The 27,500-nt window shown below is 54.7% G+C and overlaps 1 protein-coding gene across 1 annotated transcript in view; it reads left to right on the forward strand.

Moving 5' to 3' along the window:
• Positions 1-2,283: 2,283 nt before the first annotated feature.
• LOC140405321 (voltage-dependent L-type calcium channel subunit beta-3-like) overlaps positions 2,284-27,500 on the forward strand; it is a 127,365-nt gene continuing 102,148 nt past the window's right edge. Inside the window, exons 1-2 of the mRNA XM_072493612.1 lie at positions 2,284-2,323; positions 8,820-8,975. Coding sequence (XP_072349713.1) covers positions 2,284-2,323; positions 8,820-8,975 — 196 coding nt within the window. The remainder of the gene's footprint in view (positions 2,324-8,819; positions 8,976-27,500) is intronic.

Below are 27,500 nucleotides of genomic sequence, written 5' to 3' on the forward strand. Positions count from 1 at the left end.
CTGAAACGTGTGAGGTGATAGACTTTGGAAGGAGTAATGTGACAAGGGAGTATTCACTGAATAGTCTTGACACTCGGAAGCTCCAAGAGGAAAGGGCCCTTAGAACATAGAACATTACAGCGCAGTACAGGCCCTTCGGCCCTCGATGTTGCGCCGACCTGTGAAACCGCTCTAAAGCCCATCTACACTATTCCCTTATCGTCCATATGTCTACCCAATGACCATTTGAATGCCCTTAGTGTTGGCGAGTCCACTACTGTTGCAGGCAGGGCATTCCACGCCTTACTACTCTCTGAGTAAAGAACCTACCTCTGACATATGTCCTATATCTATCTCCCCTCAATTTAAAGCTCTGTCCCCTCGTGCTGGACATCACCATCTGAGGAAAAAGGCTCTCACTGTCCACCCTATCCAATCCTCTGATCATCTTGTATGCCTCAATTAAGTCACCTCTTCTCTCTAATGAAAACAGCCTCAAGCCTTTCCTCATAAGATCTTCCCTCCATACCAGGCAACATTCTGGTAAACCTCCTCTGCACCCTTTCCAATGCTTCCACGTCCTTCCTATAATGCGGCGACCAGAACTGCACGCAATGCTCCAAATGCGGCCGCACCAGAGTTCTGTACAGCTGCAACATGACCTCATGGCTCCGAAACTCAATCCCTCCCACCAATAAAAGCTAACACACCGTACGCCTTCTTAACAACCCTCTCAACCTGGGTGGCAACTTTCAGGGATCTATGTACATGGACACCGAGATCTCTCTGCTCATCCACACTGCCAAGAATCTTACCATTAGCCCAGTACTCTGTCTTCCTGTTATTCCTTCCAAAATGAATCACCTCACACTTTTCTGCATTAAACTCCATTTGCCACCTCTCAGCCCAGCACTGCAGCTTATCTATGTCCCTCTGTAACTTGTAACATCCTTCCGCACTGTCCACAACTCCACCCACTTTCGTGTCATCTGCAAATTTACTCACCCATCCTTCTACGCCCTCCTCCAGGTCATTTATAAAAATGACAAACAGCAGTGGCCCCAAAACAGATTCTTGTGGTACACCACTAGTAACTGGACTGGTGTGTTTGTCCATGGATCTCTGAAGGCAGAAGGGCAGGTTATTCGGGTGGTGAAAAAGGCAGAAGGGACAGTCGCCTTTGTCAATTGGGACATAGATCACAAAACCAGGGAAGTTGCGTCGGAACAAAGAACAAAGAACAAAGAACAAAGAAATGTACAGCACAGGAACAGGCCCTTCGGCCCTCCCAGCCCGTGCCGACCATACTGCCCGTCTAAACTACAATCTTCCACACTTCCTGGGTCCGTATCCCTCTATTCCCATCCTATTCATGTATTTGTCAAGACGCCACTTAAATGTCACTATCGTCCCTGCTTCCACCACCTCCTCCGGCAGCGAGTTCCAGGCACCCACTACCCTCTGTGTAAAAAAACTTGCCTCGTACATCTCCTCTAAACCTTGCCCCTCGCACCTTAAACCTACGCCCCCTAGTAATTGACCCCTCTACCCTGGGGAAAAGCCTCTGACTATCCACTCTGTCTATGCCCCTCATAATTTTGTGGACCTCTATCAGGTCGCCCCTCAACCTCCGTCGTTCCAGTGAGAACAAACCGAGTTTATTCAACCGCTCCTCGTAGCTAATGCCCTCCATTCCAGGCAACATTCTGGTAAATCTCTTCTGCACCCTCTCTAAAGCCTCCACCTCCTTCTGGTAGTGTGGTGACCAGAATTGAACACTGTACTCCAAGTGTGGCCTAACTAAGGTTCTATACAGCTGCAACATGACTTGCCAATTCTTATACTCAATGCCCCGGCCAATGAAGGCAAGCATGCCATATGCCTTCTTGACTACCTTCTCCACCTGTGTTGCCCCTTTCAGTGACCTGTGGACCTGTACTCCTAGATCTCTCTGACTTTCAATACTCTTGAGGGTTCTACCATTCACTGTATATTCCCGACCTGCATTAGACCTTCCAAAATGCATTACCTCACATTTGTCCGGATTAAACTCCATCTGCCATCTCTCCGCCCAAGTCTCCAGACAATCTAAATCCTGCTGTATCCTCTGACAGTCCTCATCGCTATCCGCAATTCCACCAACCTTTGTGTCGTCCGCAAACTTACTAATCAGACCAGTTACATTTTCCTCCAAATCATTGATATATACTACAAACAGCAAAGGTCCCAGCACTCGAACGTTTAAGTTAAGAAGAGAGAGGTTGGCTAGGCTTGTGCTGTTTTCGCTGGAGCAGAGGTAGCCTGATGGAGGTGTACCAGATTGTGAGAGGGACACAAGCTCAAGGTGAGGGGGCGGGAAGCTTCGCTGGGGGTAAAGGCCTGTGACAAGCACTCTGGCGCCGGACTGTCTCTCCCCCGCCACACCCACGGAGGCCCGCGGAGGGGCTCCCTTCTGTCGCGATGCGTTGCCCGGGCCTCGGGGAGACGGGCTCCAAGCCGAAGCGAGGGGGGGGAAGCTGGCTGTCGAGGGAATGACTGCCGTGACCACAGAGAGGAGGCACCGCTGGGGTTTCGCTGAACTCCAGGTCCGCCCACGCAGACAGAGTCAGATCCAGATGGTGGGAGACTCGTCTTTGACCTTCGGAATTCAGATGCGTTTGTCACACTCACACACAGTCACACACTCACTCACACACTCACTCACACTCGCTCACACTCACTCACACACAGTCATACTCACACTCACACACACTCACACACTCTCACACTCACTCACACTCACTCACGCACTCTCACACTCTCACACTCACTCACACACACACACGATGTTCTCTATAATATACACAGAGACTGTTATTCTCTATAATATATACAGAGACTGTTATTCTCTATAATATACACAGAAACTGTTATTCTCTATAATATACACAGGGGCTGTTATTCTCTATAATATACACAGAGACTGTTATTCTCTATAATATATACAGAGACTGTTATTCTCTATAATATACACAGAAACTGTTATTCTCTATAATATACACAGAGACTGTTATTCTCTATAATATATACAGAGACTGTTATTCTCTATAATATACACAGGGACTGTTATTCTCTATAATATACACAGGGGCTGTTATTCTCTATAATATACACAGAGACTGTTATTCTCTATAATATACACAGACTGTTATTCTCTATAATATACACAGGGACTGTTATTCTCTATAATATACACACGGACTGTTATTCTCTATAATATACACAGAGACTGTTATTCCTATAATATACACAGGGACTGCTATTCTCTATAATATACACAGGGGCTGTTATTCTCTATAATATACACAGAGACTGTTATTCTCTATAATATACACAGAGACTGTTATTCTCTATAATATACACAGGGACTGTTATTCTCTATAATATACACAGAGACTGTTATTCTCTATAATATACACAGGAACTGTTATTCTCTATAATATACACAGAGACTGTTATTCTCTATAATATACACAGAGACTGTTATTCTCTATAATATACACAGGGACTGTTATTCTCTATAATATACACAGAGACTGTTATTCTCTATAATATACACAGAGACTGTTATTCTCTATAATATACACAGGAGCTGTTATTCTCTATAATATACACAGACACTGTTATTCTCTATAATGTACACAGGGGCTGTCATTCTCTATAATATACACAGGGACTGTTATTCTCTATAATATACACAGACACTGTTATTCTCTATAATATACACAGGGGCTGTTATTCTCTATAATATACACAGAGACTGTTATTCTCTATAATGTACACAGGAGCTGTTATTCTCTATAATATACACAGAGACTGTTATTCTCTATAATATACACAGGGACTGTTATTCTCTATAATATACACAGGAACTGTTATTCTCTATAATATACACAGAGACTGTTATTCTCTATAATATACACAGAGACTGTTATTCTCTCTAATATACACAGAGACTGTTATTCTCTATAATATACACAGACTGTTATTCTCTATAATATACACAGACTGTTATTCTCTATAATACACACAGGGACTGTTATTCTCTATAATATACACACGGACTGTTATTCTCTATAATATACACAGAGACTGTTATTCTCTATAATATACACAGGGACTGCTATTCTCTATAATATACACAGGGGCTGTTATTCTCTATAATATACACAGTGACTGTTATTCTCTATAATATACACAGGGGCTGTTATTCTCTATAATATACACAGGGACTGTTATTCTCTATAATATACACAGAGACTGTCATTCTCTATAATATACACAGGGGCTATTATTCTCTATAATATATACAGGGACTGTTATTCTCTATAATATACACAGAGACTGTTATTCTCTATAATATACACAGGGACTGTTATTCTCTATAATATACACAGAGACTGTTATTCTCTATAATATACACAGGGACTGTTATTCTCTATAATATACACAGAGACTGTTATTCTCTATAATATACACAGGGACTGTTATTCTCTATAATATACACAGAGACTGTTATTCTCTATAATATACACTGGGACTGTTATTCTCTATAATATACACTGGGACTGTTATTCTCTATAATATACACAGAGACTGTTATTCTCTATAATATACACAGGGACTGTTATTCTCTATAATATACACAGGGGCTGTTATTCTCTATAATATACACAGGGGCTGTTATTCTCTATAATATACACAGGGGCTGTTATTCTCTATAATATACACAGGGACTGTTATTCTCTATGATATACACAGGGGCTGTTATTCTCTATAATATACACAGGGGCTGTTATTCTCTATAATATACACAGGGGCTGTTATTCTCTATAATATACACAGGGACTGTTATTCTCTATAATATACACAGAGACTGTTATTCTCTATAATATACACAGGGACTGTTATTCTCTATAATATACACAGGGGCTGTTATTCTCTTTTTTTTATACACAGGGACTGTTATTCTCTATAATATACACAGGGGCTGTTATTCTCGATAATATACACAGAGACTGTTATTCTCTATAATATATACAGAGACTGTTATTCTCTATAATATACACAGAAACTGTTATTCTCTATAATATACACAGAGACTGTTATTCTCTATAATATATACAGAGACTGTTATTCTCTATAATATACACAGGGACTGTTATTCTCTATAATATACACAGGGGCTGTTATTCTCTATAATATACACAGAGACTGTTATTCTCTATAATATACACAGACTGTTATTCTCTATAATATACACAGGGACTGTTATTCTCTATAATATACACACGGACTGTTATTCTCTATAATATACACAGAGACTGTTATTCCTATAATATACACAGGGACTGCTATTCTCTATAATATACACAGGGGCTGTTATTCTCTATAATATACACAGAGACTGTTATTCTCTATAATATACACAGAGACTGTTATTCTCTATAATATACACAGGGACTGTTATTCTCTATAATATACACAGAGACTGTTATTCTCTATAATATACACAGGAACTGTTATTCTCTATAATATACACAGAGACTGTTATTCTCTATAATATACACAGAGACTGTTATTCTCTATAATATACACAGGGACTGTTATTCTCTATAATATACACAGAGACTGTTATTCTCTATAATATACACAGAGACTGTTATTCTCTATAATATACACAGGAGCTGTTATTCTCTATAATATACACAGACACTGTTATTCTCTATAATGTACACAGGGGCTGTCATTCTCTATAATATACACAGGGACTGTTATTCTCTATAATATACACAGGGGCTGTTATTCTCTATAATATACACAGGGGCTGTTATTCTCTATAATATACACAGAGACTGTTATTCTCTATAATGTACACAGGAGCTGTTATTCTCTATAATATACACAGAGACTGTTATTCTCTATAATATACACAGGGACTGTTATTCTCTCTAATATACACAGAGACTGTTATTCTCTATAATATACACAGACTGTTATTCTCTATAATATACACAGACTGTTATTCTCTATAATACACACAGGGACTGTTATTCTCTATAATATACACGCGGACTGTTATTCTCTATAATATACACAGAGACTGTTATTCTCTATAATATACACAGGGACTGCTATTCTCTATAATATACACAGGGGCTGTTATTCTCTATAATATACACAGTGACTGTTATTCTCTATAATATACACAGGGGCTGTTATTCTCTATAATATACACAGGGACTGTTATTCTCTATAATATACACAGAGACTGTCATTCTCTATAATATACACAGGGGCTATTATTCTCTATAATATATACAGGGACTGTTATTCTCTATAATATACACAGAGACTGTTATTCTCTATAATATACACAGGGACTGTTATTCTCTATAATATACACAGAGACTGTCATTCTCTATAATATACACAGGGACTGTTATTCTCTATAATATACACAGAGACTGTTATTCTCTATAATATACACTGGGACTGTTATTCTCTCTAATATACACTGGGACTGTTATTCTCTATAATATACACAGAGACTGTTATTCTCTATAATATACACAGGGACTGTTATTCTCTATAATATACACAGGGGCTGTTATTCTCTATAATATACACAGGGGCTGTTATTCTCTATAATATACACAGGGGCTGTTATTCTCTATAATATACACAGGGACTGTTATTCTCTATAATATACACAGGGGCTGTTATTCTCTATAATATACACAGGGGCTGTTATTCTCTATAATATACACAGGGGCTGTTATTCTCTATAATATACACAGGGACTGTTATTCTCTATAATATACACAGAGACTGTTATTCTCTATAATATACACAGGGACTGTTATTCTCTATAATATACACAGGGGCTGTTATTCTCTTTTTTTTATACACAGGGACTGTTATTCTCTATAATATACACAGGGACTGTTATTCTCTATAATATACACAGAGACTGTTATTCTCTATAATATACACAGGGACTGTTATTCTCTATAATATACACAGAGACTGTTATTCTCTATAATATACACAGAGACTGTTATTCTCTATAATATACACAGGGGCTGTTATTCTCTATAATATACACAGGGACTGTTATTCTCTATAATATACACAGGGACTGTTATTCTCTATAATATACACAGGGGCTGTTATTCTCTATAGTATGCACACGGACTGTTGTTTGAAAGACTCTTTCAGCCTCATCGCCAGTCGCCCGACCACACACACACACACACACACACACACACACAGGCAGACGATTTTGGGCGATTTTGAACGGTGAGTCAGTGCACTCCTGGGGAACTGGTGAGCAAAGTCTCACGTCCGTCTTTTCGCTCTCTCACTACCCGCTGGGAGGGTCTCCCGCCCCGTATCTGTGTTGCACCTTGGCAAGGCGCGAATGTTGGCCAGTTTGTGAGCTACACACAGTTCACCTCACGCGCTCCCGCGGTTATCGAAAAGACATCTCGTCAACCGTGCTTACCGAGGACTTTTCGTAGCGTCCCTCTGTGGTGACACGTAAACTCCCACGTGCGACCAGGGGAAATTAGTCGGTTGACCTGGTTAATTTTTATGATGTGAGTTCAGCAGTAAATGTTGGACCCACAGTGCCGAGGGCTTGCGACAGTGCGGCGCTCCCCCAGCAATGACCCTCCCACAGTGCGGAGATCCCATAGCACCGACCCTCACACAGTGCGGCGCTCCCTCAGCACTGACCCTCCCACAGTGCGGCGCTCCCTCAGCACTGACCCTCCCACAGTGCGGCGCTCCCCCAGCAATGACCCTCCCACAGTGCGGAGATCCCTTAGCACCGACCCTCACACAGTGCGGCGCTCCCTCAGCACTGACCCTCCCACAGTGCGGCGCTCCCTCAGCACTGACCCTCCCACAGTGCGGCGCTCCCCCAGCAATGACCCTCCCACAGTGCGGAGCTCCCTCAGCACTGACCCTCCCACAGTGCGGAGATCCCTTAGCACCGACCCTCCCACAGTGCGGAGATCCCTAAGCACCGACCCTCACACAGTGCGGCGCTCCCTCAGCACTGACCCACCCACAGTGCAGCGCTCCCTTAGCACTGACCCACCCACAGTGCAGCGCTCCCTCAGCACTGACCCTCCCACAGTGCGGCACTCCCTCAGCACTGACCCACCCACAGTGCGGCGATCCCTCAGCACTGACCCTCCCACAGTGCGGCACTCCCTCAGCACTGACCCTCCCACAGTGCGGCGCTCCCTCAGCAGTGACCCCCCCCACAGTGCGGAGCTCCCTCAGCACTGACCCTCCCACAGTGCGGAGCTCCCTCAGCACCGACCCTCCCACAGTGCGGCGCTCCCTCAGCACTGACCCTCCCACTGTGCGGAGCTCCCTCAGCACTGACCCACCCACAGTGCGGCGCTCCCTCAGCACGGACCCTCCCACAGTGCGGCGCTCCCTCAGCACTGACCCTCCCACAGTGCGGCGCTCCCTCAGCACTGACCCTCCCACAATGCGGCGCTCCCTCAGCACAAACCCTCCCACAGTGCGGAGCTCCCTCAGCACTGACCCTCCCACAGTGCGGAGCTCCCTCAGCACTGACCCTCCCACAGTGCGGCGCTGCCTCAGCACTGACCCTCCCACAGTGCGGAGCTCCCTCAGCACTGACCCTCCCACAGTGCGCCGCTCCCTCAGTACTGACCCTCCTACACTGCGACCCTCAAAGAGCGGGGATCGAGGGGCTGAACCCTTCCCGTGTCTCCACGTTCTCTGATGCCCTGCTCGGCTGATTTCTGTATCATCAGGTTTTGCCTCAGGGGCCCTGGAGGAGCAGGAGGGCGGGGCGCAGAGCGCGGAGCTGAGTCCAGATGCAGAGAGTTACCATCTCAACGGACCCTCTACCCTCAACCGATTGGCCAGGCTGGAGTACAAATGGCAGGGGGAGGACGAGTGCTCGGAAGGTATTGCCTCTCCCCTCGACAACGATCAGGTCACATCTCCTCCTCCTCCCTCGCTCATGCCCTCGAATTCCACCTCTGTAACGTCGCCCAAATCCTCCGTCCCTCCTCGTCTCACTCCCTAAGCAATGACCCTCCCACAGTGCGGCGCTCCCTCAGCACCGACCCTCCCACAGTGCGGCGCTCCCTAAGCACTGACCCTCCCACAGGGCGGCGCTCCCTCAGCACTGACCCTCCCACAGTGCGGCGCTCCCTCAGTACTGACCCTCCCACAGTGCGGCGCTCCCTCAGCACTGACCCTCCCACAGGGCGGCGCTCCCACAGCACTGACCCTCCCACAGTGCGGCGCTCCATCAGCACTGACCCTCCCACAGTGCGGCGCGCCCTCAGCACTGACCCTCCCACAGTGCGGAGCTCCCTCAGCACTGACCCTCCCACAGTGCGGCGCTCCCTCAGCACTGACCCTCCCATAGTGCGGCGCTCCCTCAGCACTGACCCTCCCACAGTGCGGCGCTCCCTCAGCACTGACCCTCCCACAGTGCGGAGCTCCCTCAGCACTGACCCTCCCACAGTGCGGCACTCCCTCAGCACTGACCCTCCCACAGTGCGGCACTCCCTCAGCACTGACAGTCCCACAGTGCGGACCTCCCTCAGTACTGACCCTCCCACAGTGCGGCGCTCCCTCAGCACTGACCATCCCACAGGGCGGCGCTCCCTCAGCACTGACCCTCCCACAGTGCGGCGCTCCCTCATCACTGACCCTCCCACAGTGCGGAGCTCCCTCAGCACTGACCCTCCCATAGTGCGGCGCTCCCTCAGCACTGACCCTCCCACAGTGCGGCGCTCCCTCAGCACTGACCCTCCCACAGTGCGGAGCTCCCTCAGCACTGACCCTCCCACAGTGCGGCACTCCCTCAGCACTGACCCTCCCACAGTGCGGAGCTCCCTCAGCACTGACCCTCCCACAGTGCGGAGCTCCCTCAGCACCGACCCTCCCACAGTGCGGCGCTCCCTCAGCACTGACCCTCCCACAGTGCGGCACTCCCTCAGCACTGACCCTCCCACAGTGCGGAGCTCCCTCAGCACTGACCCTCCCACGGTGCGGCGCTCCCTCCGCACTGACCCTCCCGCAGTGCGGAGCTCCCTCAGCACTGACCCTCCCACAGTGCGGAGCTCCCTCAGCACTGACCCCCCCACAGTGCGGCGCTCCCTCAGCACTGACCCTCCCACAGTGCGGAGCTCCCTCAGCACTGACCCTCCCACAGTGCGGAGCTCCCTCAGCACTGACCCTCCCACAGTGCGGAGCTCCCTCAGCACTGACCCTCCCACAGTGCGGCACTCCCTCAGCACTGACCCTCCCGCAGTGCGGAGCTCCCTCAGCACTGACCCTCCCACGTTGCGGAGCTCCCTCAGCACCGACCCTCCCACAGTGAAGCGCTCCCTCAGCACCGACCCTCCCACAGTGCGGAGCTACCTCAGCACTGACCCTCCCACAGTGCGGCGCACCCTCAGCACTGACCCTCCCACAGTGCGGAGCTCCCTCGGCACTGACCCTCCCACAGTGCGGCGCTCCCTCAGCACTGACCCTCCCACAGTGCGGGGCACCCTCAGCACCGACCCTCCCACAGTGCGGAGCTCCCTCAGCACCGACCCTCCCACAGTGCGGAGCTCCCTCAGCACCGACCCTCCCACAGTGCGGAGCTCCCTCAGCACTGACCCTCCCACAGTGCAGCGCTCCCTCAGCACTGACCCTCCCACAGTGCTCACTCCCTCAGCACTGACCCTCCCACAGTGCGGCGCTCCCTCCGCACTGACCCTCCCACAGTGCGGCGCACCCTCAGCACCGACCCTCCCACAGTGCGGCCCTCCCTCAGCACTGACCCTCCCACAGTGCGGAGCTCCCTCAGCACCGACCCTCCCACAGTGCGGAGCTCCCTCAGCACTGACCCTCCCACAGTGCGGCGCACCCTCAGCACCGACCCTCCCACAGTGCGGCGCACCCTCAGCACCGACCCTCCCACAGTGCGGCGCTCCCTCAGCACCGACCCTCCCACAGTGCGGCGCTCCCTCAGCACTGACCCTCCCACAGTGCGGAGCTCCCTCAGCACCGACCCTCCCACAGTGCGGCGCTCCCTCAGCACCGACCCTCCCACAGTGCGGCGCTCCCTCAGCACTGACCCTCCCACAGTGCGGCGCTCCCTCAGCACTGACCCTCCCACAGTGCGGAGCTCCCTCAGCACTGACCCTCCCACAGTGCGGCGCACCCTCAGCACCGACCCTCCCACAGTGCGGAGCTCCCTCAGCACTGACCCTCCCACAGTGCGGCGCTCCCTCAGCACCGACCCTCCCACAGTGCGGCGCTCCCTCAGCACTGACCCTCCCACAGTGCGGCTCTCCCTCAGCACTGACCCTCCCACAGTGCGGTGCTCCCTCAGCACTGACCCTCCCACAGTGCGGCGCTCCCTCAGCACTGACCCTCCCACAGTGCGGAGCTCCCTCAGCACTGACCCTCCCACAGTGCGGAGCTCCCTCAGCACTGACCCTCCCACAGTGCGGCGCTCCCTCAGCACTGACCCTCGCACAGTGCGGCGCTCCCTCAGCACTGACCCTCCCACAGTGCGGAGCTCCCTCAGCACTGACCCTCCCACAGTGCGGAGCTCCCTCAGCACTGACCCTCCCACAGTGCGGAGCTCCCTCAGCACCGACCCTCCCACAGTGCGGCGCTCCCTCAGCACTGACACTCCCACAGTGCGGAGCTCCCTCAGCACTGACCCTCCCACAGTGCGGAGCTCCCTCAGCACTGACCCTCCCACAGTGCGGAGCTCCCTCAGCACTGACCCTCCCACAGTGCGGAGCTCCCTCAGCACCGACCCTCCCACAGTGCGGCGCTCCCTCAGCACTGACCCTCCCACAGTGCGGAGCTCCCTCAGCACTGACCCTCCGACAGTGCGGAGCTCCCTCAGCACTGACCCTCCCACAGTGCGGCGCTCCCTCAGCACTGACCCTCCCACAGTGCGGCGCTCCCTCAGCACTGACCCTCCCACAGTGCGGAGCTCCCTCAGCACTGACCCTCCCACAGTGCGGCACTCCCTCAGCACTGACCCTCCCACAGTGCGGCGCTCCCTCAGCACTGACCCTCCCACAGTGCGGCGCTCCCTCAGCACTGACCCTCCCACAGTGCGGCGCTCCCTCAGCACCGACCCTCCCACAGTGCGGCACACCCTCAGCACCGACCCTCCCACAGTGCGGCGCACCCTCAGCACTGACCCTCCCACAGTGCGGCGCTCCCTCAGCACCGACCGTCAGCATCGGATGTGTGACGGGATCTCTCTATATTTTCCCCCCACTCCCTTCCTGGACTTGCAGAGTTGCCGCCCCTCCTGCCTGAAGCCTTCGCCCAGTTCCAGGCCGGCCCTTACTGCAAGCGGGGTTACAAGAGGTTCAGCGCCCTGACGGAGCACATCGCAAACCACCACACCGAGCCGGGGGAGAGCTTGGCGTCCACGCCCTGCGGAGTCTCCTTCAACCAGCGACCTCGTGTCCAACCACACGCCAATCTCCAGAGGCGGTCCCCGGCCCAGGTGAGGCAGCTCCTCAAAACGTTTGTTCGGATCCGGCACAGGAGGATCCCATTCAGCCCCTCCTCCTCCTCGAGCCTGTTACACAGGAACAGGAGGATCCCATTCAGCCCCCTCCTCCTCCTCGAGCCTGTTACACAGGAACAGGAGGATCCCATTCAGCCCCTCCTCCTCCTCGAGCCTGTTACACAGGAACAGGAGGGTCCCATTCAGCCCCCTCCTCCTCCTCGAGCCTGTTACAAAGGAACAGGAGGATCCCATTTAGCCCCCTCCTCGAGCCTGTTACACAGGAACAGGAGGATCCCATTCAGCCCCTCCTCCTCCTCGAGCCTGTTACACAGGAACAGGAGGATCCCATTTAGCCCCCTCCTCGAGCCTGTTACACAGGAACAGGAGGATCCCATTCAGCCCCTCCTCCTCCTCAAGCCTGTTACACAGGCACAGGAGGATTCCATTCAGCCTCCTCCTCGAGCCTGTTACACAGGAACAGGAGGATCCCATTTAGCCCCCTCCTCGAGCCTGTTACACAGCAACAGGAGGATCCCATTCAGCCCCCTCCTCGAGCCTGTTACACAGGAACAGGGGGATCCCATTCAGCCCCTTCCTCGAGCCTGTTACACAGCAACAGGAGGATCCCATTCAGCCCCCTCCTCCTCCTCGAGACTGTTACACAGGAACAGGAGGATCTCACTCAGCCTCCTCCTCGAGCCTGTTACACAGGAACAGGAGGATCCCATTCAGCCCCCTCCTCCTCTTCGAGCCTGTTACACAGGAACAGGAGGATCCCATTCAGCCCCCTCCTCTAGCCTGTTACACAGGAACAGGAGGTTCCCATTCAGCCCCCTCCTCGAGCCTGTTACACAGGAACAGGAGGATCCCATTCAGCCCCCTCCTCGAGCCTGTTACACAGGAACAGGAGGATCCCATTCAGCCCCCTCCTCCTCGAGCCTGTTACACAGGAACAGGAGGTTCCCATTCAGCCCCCTCCTCGGTCCTGTTACACAGGAACAGGAGGATCCCATTCAGCCCCCTCCTCCTCGAGCCTGTTACACAGGAACAGGAGGATCCCATTCAGCCCCCTCCTCCTCCTCGAGCCTGTTACACAGGAACAGGAGGATCCCATTCAGCCCCCTCCTCGAGCCTGTTACACTGGAACAGGAGGATCCCATTCAGCCTCCTCCTCGAGCCTGTTACACAGGAACAGGAGGATCCCATTCAGCCCCCTCCTCCTCCTCGAGCTTGTTACACAGGAACAGGAGGATCCCATTCAGCCCCCTCCTCCTCCTCGAGCATGTTACACAGGAACAGGAGGATCCCATTCAGCCCCCTCGTCCTCCTCGAGCCTGTTACACAGGAACAGGACGATCCCATTCAGCCCCCTCCTCGAGCCTGTTACACAGGAACAGGAGGATCCCATTCAGCCCCCTCCTCCTCCTCCTCGGTCCTGTTACACTGGAACAGGAGGATCCCATTCAGCCTCCTCCTCGAGCCGGTTACACAGGAACAGGAGGATCCCATTCAGCCTCCTCCTCGAGCCTGTTACACAGGAACAGGAGGTTCCCATTCAGCCCTCTCCTCGAGCCTGTTACATAGGAACAGGAGGATCCCATTCAGCCCCCTCCTCCTCCTCGAGCCTGTTACACAGGAACAGGGGGATCCCATTCAGCCCCTTCCTCGAGCCTGTTACACAGCAACAGGAGGATCCCATTCAGCCCCCTCCTCCTCCTCGAGACTGTTACACAGGAACAGGAGGATTCCATTCAGCCCCCTCCTCCTCCTCGAGCCTGTTACACAGGAACAGGAGAATCCCATTCAGCTCCCTCCTCCTCCTCGAGCCAGTTACACAGGAACAGGAGGATCCCATTCAGCCTCCTCCTCGAGCCTGTTACACAGGAACAGGAGGATCCCATTCAGCCCCCTCCTCGAGCCTGTTACACAGGAACAGGAGGATCCCATTCAGCCCCCTCCTCGAGCCTGTTACACAGGAACAGGAGGATCCCACTCAGCCTCCTCCTCGAGCCTGTTACACAGGAACAGGAGGATCCCATTCAGCCCCCTCCTCCTCTTCGAGCCTGTTACACAGGAACAGGAGGATCCCATTCAGCCCCCTCCTCTAGCCTGTTACACAGCAACAGGAGGTTCCCATTCAGCCCCCTCCTCGAGCCTGTTACACAGGAACAGGAGGATCCCATTCAGCCCCCTCCTCCTCGAGCCTGTTACACAGGAAAAGGAGGTTCCCATTCAGCCCCCTCCTCGGTCCTGTTACACAGGAACAGGAGGATCCCATTCAGCCCCCTCCTCCTCGAGCCTGTTACACAGGAACAGGAGGATCCCATTCAGCCCCCTCCTCCTCCTCGAGCCTGTTACACAGGAACAGGAGGATCCCATTCAGCCCCCTCCTCGAGCCTGTTACACTGGAACAGGAGGATCCCATTCAGCCTCCTCCTCGAGCCTGTTACACAGGAACAGGAGGATCCCATTCAGCCCCCTCCTCCTCCTCGAGCTTGTGACACAGGAACAGGAGGATCCCATTCAGCCCCCTCCTCCTCCTCGAGCATGTTACACAGGAACAGGAGGATCCCATTCAGCCCCATCGTCCTCCTCGAGCCTGTTACACAGGAACAGGACGATCCCATTCAGCCCCCTCCTCGAGCCTGTTACACAGGAACAGGAGGATCCCATTCAGCCCCCTCCTCCTCCTCGAGCCTGTTACACAGGAACAGGGGGTCCCATTCAGCCCCCTCCTCGAGCCTGTTACACAGGAACAGGGGGATCCCATTCAGCCCCTTCCTCGAGCCTGTTACACAGCAACAGGAGGATCCCATTCAGCCCCCTCCTCGAGCCTGTTACACAGGAACAGGGGGATCCCATTCAGCCCCTTCCTCGAGCCTGTTACACAGCAACAGGAGGATCCCATTCAGCCCCCTCCTCCTCCTCGAGACTGTTACACAGGAACAGGAGGATCCCACTCAGCCTCCTCCTCGAGCCTGTTACACAGGAACAGGAGGATCCCATTCAGCCCCCTCCTCCTCTTCGAGCCTGTTACACAGGAACAGGGGGATCCCATTCAGCCCCCTCCTCTAGCCTGTTACACAGGAACAGGAGGTTCCCATTCAGCCCCCTCCTCGAGCCTGTTACACAGGAACAGGAGGATCCCATTCAGCCCCCTCCTCCTCGAGCCTGTTACACAGGAACAGGAGGTTCCCATTCAGCCCCCTCCTCGGTCCTGTTACACAGGAACAGGAGGATCCCATTCAGCCCCCTCCTCCTCGAGCCTGTTACACAGGAACAGGAGGATCCCATTCAGCCCCCTCCTCCTCCTCGAGCCTGTTACACAGGAACAGGAGGATCCCATTCAGCCCCCTCCTCGAGCCTGTTACACTGGAACAGGAGGATCCCATTCAGCCTCCTCCTCGAGCCTGTTACACAGGAACACGAGGATCCCATTCAGCCCCCTCCTCCTCCTCGAGCTTGTTACACAGGAACAGGAGGATCCCATTCAGCCCCCTCCTCCTCCTCGAGCATGTTACACAGGAACAGGAGGATCCCATTCAGCCCCCTCGTCCTCCTCGAGCCTGTTACACAGGAACAGGACGATCCCATTCAGCCCCCTCCTCGAGCCTGTTACACAGGAACAGGAGGATCCCATTCAGCCCCCTCCTCCTCCTCCTCGGTGCTGTTACACTGGAACAGGAGGATCCCATTCAGCCTCCTCCTCGAGCCGGTTACACAGGAACAGGAGGATCCCATTCAGCCTCCTCCTCGAGCCTGTTACACAGGAACAGGAGGTTCCCATTCAGCCCTCTCCTCGAGCCTGTTACATAGGAACAGGAGGATCCCATTCAGCCCCCTCCTCCTCCTCGAGCCTGTTACACAGGAACAGGGGGATCCCATTCAGCCCCCTCCTCCTCCTCGAGCCTGTTACACAGGAACAGGAGGATCCCATTCAGCCCCCTCCTCCTCCTCGAGCCTGTTACACAGGAACAGGGGGATCCCATTCAGCCCCCTCCTCGAGCCTGTTACACAGGAACAGGAGGATCACATTCAAACCCCTCCTCCTCCTCGAGCCTGTTACACAGGAACAGGAGGATCCCATTCAGCTCCCTCCTCGAGCCTGTTACACAGGAACAGGAGGATTCCATTCAGCCCCCTCCTCGAGCCTGTTACACAGGAACAGGAGGATCCCATTCAGCCCCCTCCTCGACCCTGTTACACAGGAACAGGAGGATCCCAATCAGCCCCCTCCTCGAGTCTGTTACACAGGAACAGGAGGATTCCATTCAGCCCCCACCTCGAGCCTGTTACACAGGAACTGGAGGGTCCCATTCAGCCCCCTCCTCCTCCTCGAGTCTGTTACACAGGAACAGGAGGATCCCATTCAGCCTCCTCCTCCTCGAGCCTGTTACACAGGAACAGGAGGATCCCATTCAGCCCCCCCCCCCTCCTCCTCGAGCCAGTTACACAGGAACAGGAGGATCCCATTCAGCCCCCTCCTCGAGCCTGTTACACAGGAACAGGAGGATCCCATTCAGCCCCCTCCTCCTCCTCGAGTCTGTTACACAGGAACAGGAGGATCCCATTCAGCCCCCTCCTCGAGCCTGTTACACAGGAACAGGAGGATCCCATTCAGCCCCCTCCTCGAGCCTGTTACACAGGAACAGGAGGATTCCATTCAGCCCCCTCCTCGAGCCTGTTACACAGGAACAGGAGGATCCCATTCAGCCCCCTCCTCCTCCTCGAGCATGTTACACAGGAACAGGAGGATCCCATTCAGCCCCCTCCTCCACCTCGGGCCTGTTACACATGAACAGGAGGATCCCATTCAGCCCCCTCCTCGAGCCTGTTACACAGGAACAGGAGGATCCCATTCAGCCCCCACCTCCTCCTCGAGCCTGTTACACAGGAACAGGAGGATCCCATTCAGCCCCCTCCTCGAGCCTGTGACACAGTAACATTCGGATCCCATTCAGCCCCCTTCTCCTCCTCCTCCTCGAGTCTGTTACACAGGAACAGGAGGATCCCATTCAGCCCCCTCCTCGAGCCTGTTACACAGGAACAGGAGGATCCCATTCAGCCCCCTCCTCGAGCCTGTTACACAGTAACAGGAGGATCCCATTCAGCACCTCCCCCTCCTCGAGCCTGTTACACAGGAACAGGAGGATCCCATTCAGCCCCCTCCTCGAGCCTGTTACACAGTAACAGGCGGATCCCATTCAGCCCCCTTCTCCTCCTCATCCTCGAGTCTGTTACACAGGAACAGGAGGATCCCATTCAGCCCCCTCCTCGAGCCTGTTACACAGGAACAGGAGGATCCCATTCAGTCCCCTCCTCGAGCCTGTTACACAGGAACAGGAGGATCCCATTCAGCCCCCTCCTCGAGCCTGTTACACAGGAACAGGAGGACCCCATTCAGCCCCCTCCTCGAGCCTGTTACACAGGAACAGGAGGATGCCATTCAGCCCCCTCCTCGAGCCTGTTACACAGTAACAGGAGGATCCCATTCAGCACCTCCCCCTCCTCGAGCCTGTTACACAGGAACAGGAGGATCCCATTCAGCCCCCTCCTCGAGCCTGTTACACAGGAACAGGAGGACCCCATTCAGCCCCCTCCTCGAGCCTGTTACACAGAAACAGGAGGATCCCATTCAGCACCCTCCTCGAGCCTGTTACACAGGAACAGGAGGATCCCATTCAGCCCCCTCCTCCTCGAGCCTGTTACACAGGAGCAGGAGGATCCCATTCAGGCCCTTCCTAGATCCTGTTACACGGGAACAGGAGGATCCCATTCAGCCCCCTCCTCCTCCTCGAGCCTGTTACACAGGAACAGGAGGATCCCATTCAGGCCCCTCCTCGAGCCTGTTGCACAGGAACAGGAGGACCCCATTCAGCCCCCTCCTCGAGCCTGTTACACAGGAACAGGAGGATCCCATTCAGCCCCTCCTCCTCCTCGAGCCTGTTACACAGGAACAGGAGGATCCCATTTAGCCCCCTCCTCGAGCCTGTTACACAGGAACAGGAGGGTCCCATTCAGCCCCTCCTCCTCCTCAAGCCTGTTACACAGGCACAGGAGGATTCCATTCAGCCTCCTCCTCGAGCCTGTTACACAGGAACAGGAGGATCCCATTTAGCCCCCTCCTCGAGCCTGTTACACAGCAACAGGAGGATCCCATTCAGCCCCCTCCTCGAGCCTGTTACACAGGAACAGGGGGATCCCATTCAGCCCCTTCCTCGAGCCTGTTACACAGCAACAGGAGGATCCCATTCAGCCCCCTCCTCCTCCTCGAGACTGTTACACAGGAACAGGAGGATCCCACTCAGCCTCCTCCTCGAGCCTGTTACACAGGAACAGGAGGATCCCATTCAGCCCCCTCCTCCTCTTCGAGCCTGTTACACAGGAACAGGAGGATCCCATTCAGCCCCCTCCTCTAGCCTGTTACACAGGAACAGGAGGTTCCCATTCAGCCCCCTCCTCGAGCCTGTTACACAGGAACAGGAGGATCCCATTCAGCCCCCTCCTCGAGCCTGTTACACAGGAACAGGAGGATCCCATTCAGCCCCCTCCTCCTCGAGCCTGTTACACAGGAACAGGAGGTTCCCATTCAGCCCCCTCCTCGGTCCTGTTACACAGGAACAGGAGGATCCCATTCAGCCCCCTCCTCCTCGAGCCTGTTACACAGGAACAGGAGGATCCCATTCAGCCCCCTCCTCCTCCTCGAGCCTGTTACACAGGAACAGGAGGATCCCATTCAGCCCCCTCCTCGAGCCTGTTACACTGGAACAGGAGGATCCCATTCAGCCTCCTCCTCGAGCCTGTTACACAGGAACAGGAGGATCCCATTCAGCCCCCTCCTCCTCCTCGAGCTTGTTACACAGGAACAGGAGGATCCCATTCAGCCCCCTCCTCCTCCTCGAGCATGTTACACAGGAACAGGAGGATCCCATTCAGCCCCCTCGTCCTCCTCGAGCCTGTTACACAGGAACAGGACGATCCCATTCAGCCCCCTCCTCGAGCCTGTTACACAGGAACAGGAGGATCCCATTCAGCCCCCTCCTCCTCCTCCTCGGTCCTGTTACACTGGAACAGGAGGATCCCATTCAGCCTCCTCCTCGAGCCGGTTACACAGGAACAGGAGGATCCCATTCAGCCTCCTCCTCGAGCCTGTTACACAGGAACAGGAGGTTCCCATTCAGCCCTCTCCTCGAGCCTGTTACATAGGAACAGGAGGATCCCATTCAGCCCCCTCCTCCTCCTCGAGCCTGTTACACAGGAACAGGGGGATCCCATTCAGCCCCTTCCTCGAGCCTGTTACACAGCAACAGGAGGATCCCATTCAGCCCCCTCCTCCTCCTCGAGACTGTTACACAGGAACAGGAGGATTCCATTCAGCCCCCTCCTCCTCCTCGAGCCTGTTACACAGGAACAGGAGAATCCCATTCAGCTCCCTCCTCCTCCTCGAGCCAGTTACACAGGAACAGGAGGATCCCATTCAGCCTCCTCCTCGAGCCTGTTACACAGGAACAGGAGGATCCCATTCAGCCCCCTCCTCGAGCCTGTTACACAGGAACAGGAGGATCCCATTCAGCCCCCTCCTCGAGCCTGTTACACAGGAACAGGAGGATCCCACTCAGCCTCCTCCTCGAGCCTGTTACACAGGAACAGGAGGATCCCATTCAGCCCCCTCCTCTAGCCTGTTACACAGCAACAGGAGGTTCCCATTCAGCCCCCTCCTCGAGCCTGTTACACAGGAACAGGAGGATCCCATTCAGCCCCCTCCTCCTCGAGCCTGTTACACAGGAAAAGGAGGTTCCCATTCAGCCCCCTCCTCGGTCCTGTTACACAGGAACAGGAGGATCCCATTCAGCCCCCTCCTCCTCGAGCCTGTTACACAGGAACAGGAGGATCCCATTCAGCCCCCTCCTCCTCCTCGAGCCTGTTACACAGGAACAGGAGGATCCCATTCAGCCCCCTCCTCGAGCCTGTTACACTGGAACAGGAGGATCCCATTCAGCCTCCTCCTCGAGCCTGTTACACAGGAACAGGAGGATCCCATTCAGCCCCCTCCTCCTCCTCGAGCTTGTTACACAGGAACAGGAGGATCCCATTCAGCCCCCTCCTCCTCCTCGAGCATGTTACACAGGAACAGGAGGATCCCATTCAGCCCCATCGTCCTCCTCGAGCCTGTTACACAGGAACAGGACGATCCCATTCAGCCCCCTCCTCGAGCCTGTTACACAGGAACAGGAGGATCCCATTCAGCCCCCTCCTCCTCCTCGAGCCTGTTACACAGGAACAGGGGGTCCCATTCAGCCCCCTCCTCGAGCCTGTTACACAGGAACAGGGGGATCCCATTCAGCCCCTTCCTCGAGCCTGTTACACAGCAACAGGAGGATCCCATTCAGCCCCCTCCTCGAGCCTGTTACACAGGAACAGGGGGATCCCATTCAGCCCCTTCCTCGAGCCTGTTACACAGCAACAGGAGGATCCCATTCAGCCCCCTCCTCCTCCTCGAGACTGTTACACAGGAACAGGAGGATCCCACTCAGCCTCCTCCTCGAGCCTGTTACACAGGAACAGGAGGTTCCCATTCAGCCCCCTCCTCCTCTTCGAGCCTGTTACACAGGAACAGGGGGATCCCATTCAGCCCCCTGCTCTAGCCTGTTACACAGGAACAGGAGGTTCCCATTCAGCCCCCTCCTCGAGCCTGTTACACAGGAACAGGAGGATCCCATTCAGCCCCCTCCTCCTCGAGCCTGTTACACAGGAACAGGAGGTTCCCATTCAGCCCCCTCCTCGGTCCTGTTACACAGGAACAGGAGGATCCCATTCAGCCCCCTCCTCCTCGAGCCTGTTACACAGGAACAGGAGGATCCCATTCAGCCCCCTCCTCCTCCTCGAGCCTGTTACACAGGAACAGGAGGATCCCATTCAGCTCCCTCCTCGAGCCTGTTACACTGGAACAGGAGGATCCCATTCAGCCTCCTCCTCGAGCCTGTTACACAGGAACAGGAGGATCCCATTCAGCCCCCTCCTCCTCCTCGAGCTTGTTACACAGGAACAGGAGGATCCCATTCAGCCCCCTCCTCCTCCTCGAGCATGTTACACAGGAACAGGAGGATCCCATTCAGCCCCCTCGTCCTCCTCGAGCCTGTTACACAGGAACAGGACGATCCCATTCAGCCCCCTCCTCGAGCCTGTTACACAGGAACAGGAGGATCCCATTCAGCCCCCTCCTCCTCCTCCTCGGTGCTGTTACACTGGAACAGGAGGATCCCATTCAGCCTCCTCCTCGAGCCGGTTACACAGGAACAGGAGGATCCCATTCAGCCTCCTCCTCGAGCCTGTTACACAGGAACAGGAGGTTCCCATTCAGCCCTCTCCTCGAGCCTGTTACATAGGAACAGGAGGATCCCATTCAGCCCCCTCCTCCTCCTCGAGCCTGTTACACAGGAACAGGGGGATCCCATTCAGCCCCCTCCTCCTCCTCGAGCCTGTTACACAGGAACAGGAGGATCCCATTCAGCCCCCTCCTCCTCCTCGAGCCTGTTACACAGGAACAGGGGGATCCCATTCAGCCCCCTCCTCGAGCCTGTTACACAGGAACAGGAGGATCACATTCAAACCCCTCCTCCTCCTCGAGCCTGTTACACAGGAACAGGAGGATCCCATTCAGCTCCCTCCTCGAGCCTGTTACACAGGAACAGGAGGATCCCATTCAGCCCCCCCCCCCTCCTCCTCGAGCCAGTTACACAGGAACAGGAGGATCCCATTCAGCCCCCTCCTCGAGCCTGTTACACAGGAACAGGAGGATCCCATTCAGCCCCCTCCTCCTCCTCGAGTCTGTTACACAGGAACAGGAGGATCCCATTCAGCCCCCTCCTCGAGCCTGTTACACAGGAACAGGAGGATCCCATTCAGCCCCCTCCTCGAGCCTGTTACACAGGAACAGGAGGATTCCATTCAGCCCCCTCCTCGAGCCTGTTACACAGGAACAGGAGGATCCCATTCAGCCCCCTCCTCCTCCTCGAGCATGTTACACAGGAACAGGAGGATCCCATTCAGCCCCCTCCTCCACCTCGGGCCTGTTACACATGAACAGGAGGATCCCATTCAGGCCCCTCCTCGAGCCTGTTACACAGGAACAGGAGGATCCCATTCAGCCCCCACCTCCTCCTCGAGCCTGTTACACAGGAACAGGAGGATCCCATTCAGCCCCCTCCTCGAGCCTGTTACACAGTAACAGGCGGATCCCATTCAGCCCCCTTCTCCTCCTCCTCCTCGAGTCTGTTACACAGGAACAGGAGGATCCCATTCAGCCCCCTCCTCGAGCCTGTTACACAGGAACAGGAGGATCCCATTCAGCCCCCTCCTCGAGCCTGTTACACAGTAACAGGAGGATCCCATTCAGCACCTCCCCCTCCTCGAGCCTGTTACACAGGAACAGGAGGATCCCATTCAGCCCCCTCCTCGAGCCTGTTACACAGTAACAGGCGGATCCCATTCAGCCCCCTTCTCCTCCTCATCCTCGAGTCTGTTACACAGGAACAGGAGGATCCCATTCAGCCCCCTCCTCGAGCCTGTTACACAGGAACAGGAGGATCCCATTCAGTCCCCTCCTCGAGCCTGTTACACAGGAACAGGAGGATCCCATTCAGCCCCCTCCTCGAGCCTGTTACACAGGAACAGGAGGACCCCATTCAGCCCCCTCCTCGAGCCTGTTACACAGGAACAGGAGGATGCCATTCAGCCCCCTCCTCGAGCCTGTTACACAGTAACAGGAGGATCCCATTCAGCACCTCCCCCTCCTCGAGCCTGTTACACAGGAACAGGAGGATCCCATTCAGCCCCCTCCTCGAGCCTGTTACACAGGAACAGGAGGACCCCATTCAGCCCCCTCCTCGAGCCTGTTACACAGAAACAGGAGGATCCCATTCAGCACCCTCCTCGAGCCTGTTACACAGGAACAGGAGGATCCCATTCAGCCCCCTCCTCCTCGAGCCTGTTACACAGGAGCAGGAGGATCCCATTCAGGCCCTTCCTAGATCCTGTTACACGGGAACAGGAGGATCCCATTCAGCCCCCTCCTCCTCCTCGAGCCTGTTACACAGGAACAGGAGGATCCCATTCAGGCCCCTCCTCGAGCCTGTTGCACAGGAACAGGAGGACCCCATTCAGCCCTCTCCTCGAGCCTGTTACACAGGAACAGGAGGATCCCATTCAACCCCCTCCTCGAGCCTGTTACACAGGAACAGGAGGATCCCATTCAGCCCCCTCCTCCTCGAGCCTGTTACACAAGAACAGGAGGATCCCATTCAGGCCCTTCCTAGAGCCTGAACACGGGAACAGGAGGATCCCATTCAGCCCCCTCCTCCTCCTCGAGCCTGTTACACAGGAACTGGAGGATCCCATTCAGCCTCCTCCTCCTCGAGTCTGTTATACAGGAACAGGAGAATCCCATTCAGCCCCCTCCTCCTCCTCGAGCCTGTTACAAAGGAACAGGAGGATCCCATTCAGCCCCGTCCTCCTCCTCGGGCCTGTTACACAGGAACAGGAGGATCCCATTCAGCCCCCTCCTCGAGCCTGTTACACAGGAACAGGAGGATCCCATTCAGCCCCCTCCTCCTCCTCGAGCCTGTTACACAGGAACAGGAGGATCCCATTCAGCCCCCTCCTCGAGCCTGTTACACAGGAACAGGAGGATCCCATTCAGCCTCCTCCTCCTCGAGTCTGTTATACAGGAACAGGAGGATCCCATTCAGCCCCCTCCTCCTCCTCGAGCCTGTTACACAGGAACAGGAGGATCCCATTCAGCCCCCTCCTCCTCCTCGAGCCTGTTACACAGGAACAGGAGGATCCCATTCAGCCCCCTCCTCCGCCTCGAGCCTGTTACACAGGAACAGGAGGATCCCATTCAGCCCCTCCTCGAGCCTGTTACACAGGAACAGGAGGATCCCATTCAACCCCCTCCTCGAGCCTGTTACACAGGAACAGGAGGATCCCATTCAGCCCCATCCTCCTCCTCGAGCCGGTTACACAGGAACAGGAGGATCCCATTCAGCCCCCGCCTCGAGCCTGTTACACAGGAACAGGAGGTTCCCATTCAGCCCTCTCCTCGAGCCTGTTACATAGGAACAGGAGGATCCCATTCAGCCCCCTCCTCCTCCTCGAGCCTGTTACACAGGAACAGGGGGATCCCATTCAGCCCCCTCCTCGAGCCTGTTACACAGGAACAGGAGGATCACATTCAAACCCCTCCTCCTCCTCGAGCCTGTTACACAGGGACAGGAGGATCCCATTCAGCCCCCTCCTCCTCCTCGAGCCTGTTACACAGGAACAGGAGGATCCCATTCAGCCCCCTCCTCCTCCTCGAGCCTGTTACACAGGAACAGGGGGATCCCATTCAGCCCCCTCCTCGAGCCTGTTACACAGGAACAGGAGGATCACATTCAAACCCCTCCTCCTCCTCGAGCCTGTTACACAGGGACAGGAGGATCCCATTCAGCCCCCTCCTCCTCCTCGAGCCTGTTACACAGGAACAGAAGGATCCCATTCAGCCCCCTCCTCCGCCTCGAGCCTGTTACACAGGAACAGGAGGATCCCATTCAGCCCCCTTCTCCTCCTCGAGCCTGTTACACAGGAACAGGAGGATCCCATTCAGCCCCCTCCTCGAGCCTGTTACACAGGAACAGGAGGATCCCATTCAGCCCCCTCCTCCTCCTCGAGCCTGTTACACAGGAACAGGAGGATCCCATTCAGCCCCCTCCTCGAGCCTGTTACACAGTAACAGGAGGATCCCATTCAGCCCCCTTCTCCTCCTCCTCCTCGAGTCTGTTACACATGAACAGGAGGATCCCATTCAGCCCCCTCCTCGAGCCTGTTACACAGGAACAGGAGGATCCCATTCAGCCCCCTCCTCGAGCCTGTTACACAGTAACAGGAGGATCCCATTCAGCACCTCCCCCTCCTCGAGCCTGTTACACAGGAACAGGAGGATCCCATTCAGCCCCCTCCTCGAGCCTGTTACACAGGAACAGGAGGACCCCATTCAGCCCCCTCCTCGAGCCTGTTACACAGGAACAGGAGGATCCCATTCAGCCCCCTCCTCGAGCCTGTTACACAGGAACAGGAGGATCCCATTCAGCCCCCTCCTCGAGCCAGTTACACAGTAACAGGAGGATCCCATTCAGCACCTCCCCCTCCTCGAGCCTGTTACACAGGAACAGGAGGATCCCATTCAGCACCCTCCTCGAGCCTGTTACACAGGAACAGGAGGACCCCATTCAGCCCCCTCCTCGAGCCTGTTACACAGAAACAGGAGGATCCCATTCAGCCCCCTCCTCGAGCCTGTTACACAGGAACAGGAGGATCCCATTCAGCCCCCTCCTCCTCGAGCCTGTTACACAGGAACAGGAGGATCCCATTCAGGCCCTTCCTAGAGCCTGTTACACGGGAACAGGAGGATCCCATTCAGCCCCCTCCTCCTCCTCGAGCCTGTTACACAGGAACAGGAGGATCCCATTCAGGCCCCTCCTCGAGCCTGTTGCACAGGAACAGGAGGACCACATTCAGCCCCCTCCTCGAGCCTGTTACACAGGAACAGGAGGATCCCATTCAGCCCCCTCCTCGAGCCTGTTACACAGGAACAGGAGGATCCCATTCAGCCCCCTCCTCCTCGAGCCTGTTACACAAGAACAGGAGGATCCCATTCAGGCCCTTCCTAGAGCCTGAACACGGGAACAGGAGGATCCCATTCAGCCCCCTCCTCGAGCCTGTTACACAGGAACTGGAGGATCCCATTCAGCCTCCTCCTCCTCGAGTCTGTTATACAGGAACAGGAGAGTCCCATTCAGCCCCCTCCTCCTCCTCGAGCCTGTTACAAAGGAACAGGAGGATCCCATTCAGCCCCGTCCTCCTCCTCTGGCCTGTTACACAGGAACAGGAGGATCCCATTCAGCCCCCTCCTCGAGCCTGTTACACAGGAACAGGAGGATCCCATTCAGCCCCCTCCTCCTCCTCGAGCCTGTTACACAGGAACAGGAGGATCCCATTCAGCCCCCTCCTCGAGCCTGTTACACAGGAACAGGAGGATCCCATTCAGCCTCCTCCTCCTCGAGTCTGTTATACAGGAACAGGAGGATCCCATTCAGCCCCCTCCTCCTCCTCGAGCCTGTTACACAGGAACAGGAGAATCCCATTCAGCCCCCTCCTCCTCCTCGAGCCTGTTACACAGGAACAGGAGGATCCCATTCAGCCCCCTCCTCCTCCTCGAGCCTGTTACACAGGAACAGGAGGATCCCATTCAGCCCCCTCCTCGAGCCTGTTACACAGGAACAGGAGGATCCCATTCAGCCTCCTCCTCCTCGAGTCTGTTATACAGGAACAGGAGGATCCCATTCAGCCCCCTCCTCCTCCTCGAGCCTGTTACACAGGAACAGGAGGATCCCATTCAGCCCCCTCCTCGAGCCTGTTACACAGGAACAGGAGGATCCCATTCAGCCTCCTCCTCCTCGAGTCTGTTATACAGGAACAGGAGGTTCCCATTCAGCCCCCTCCTCGAGCCTGTTACACAGGAACAGGAGGATCCCATTCAGCCCCCTCCTCGAGCCTGTTACACAGGAACAGGAGGATCCCATTCAGCCCCATCCTCCTCCTCGAGCCGGTTACACAGGAACAGGAAGATCCCATTCAGCCCCCTCCTCGAGCCTGTTACACAGGAACAGGAGGTTCCCATTCAGCCCTCTCCTCGAGCCTGTTACATAGGAACAGGAGGATCCCATTCAGCCCCCTCCTCCTCCTCGAGCCTGTTACACAGGAACAGGGGGATCCCATTCAGCCCCCTCCTCGAGCCTGTTACACAGGAACAGGAGGATCACATTCAAATCCCTCCTCCTCCTCGAGCCTGTTACACAGGGACAGGAGGATCCCATTCAGCCCCCTCCTCCTCCTCGAGCCT

This window comes from Scyliorhinus torazame, chromosome X (assembly GCF_047496885.1).
Source record: "Scyliorhinus torazame isolate Kashiwa2021f chromosome X, sScyTor2.1, whole genome shotgun sequence".
In the NCBI taxonomy this organism is placed as follows: domain Eukaryota; kingdom Metazoa; phylum Chordata; class Chondrichthyes; order Carcharhiniformes; family Scyliorhinidae; genus Scyliorhinus; species Scyliorhinus torazame.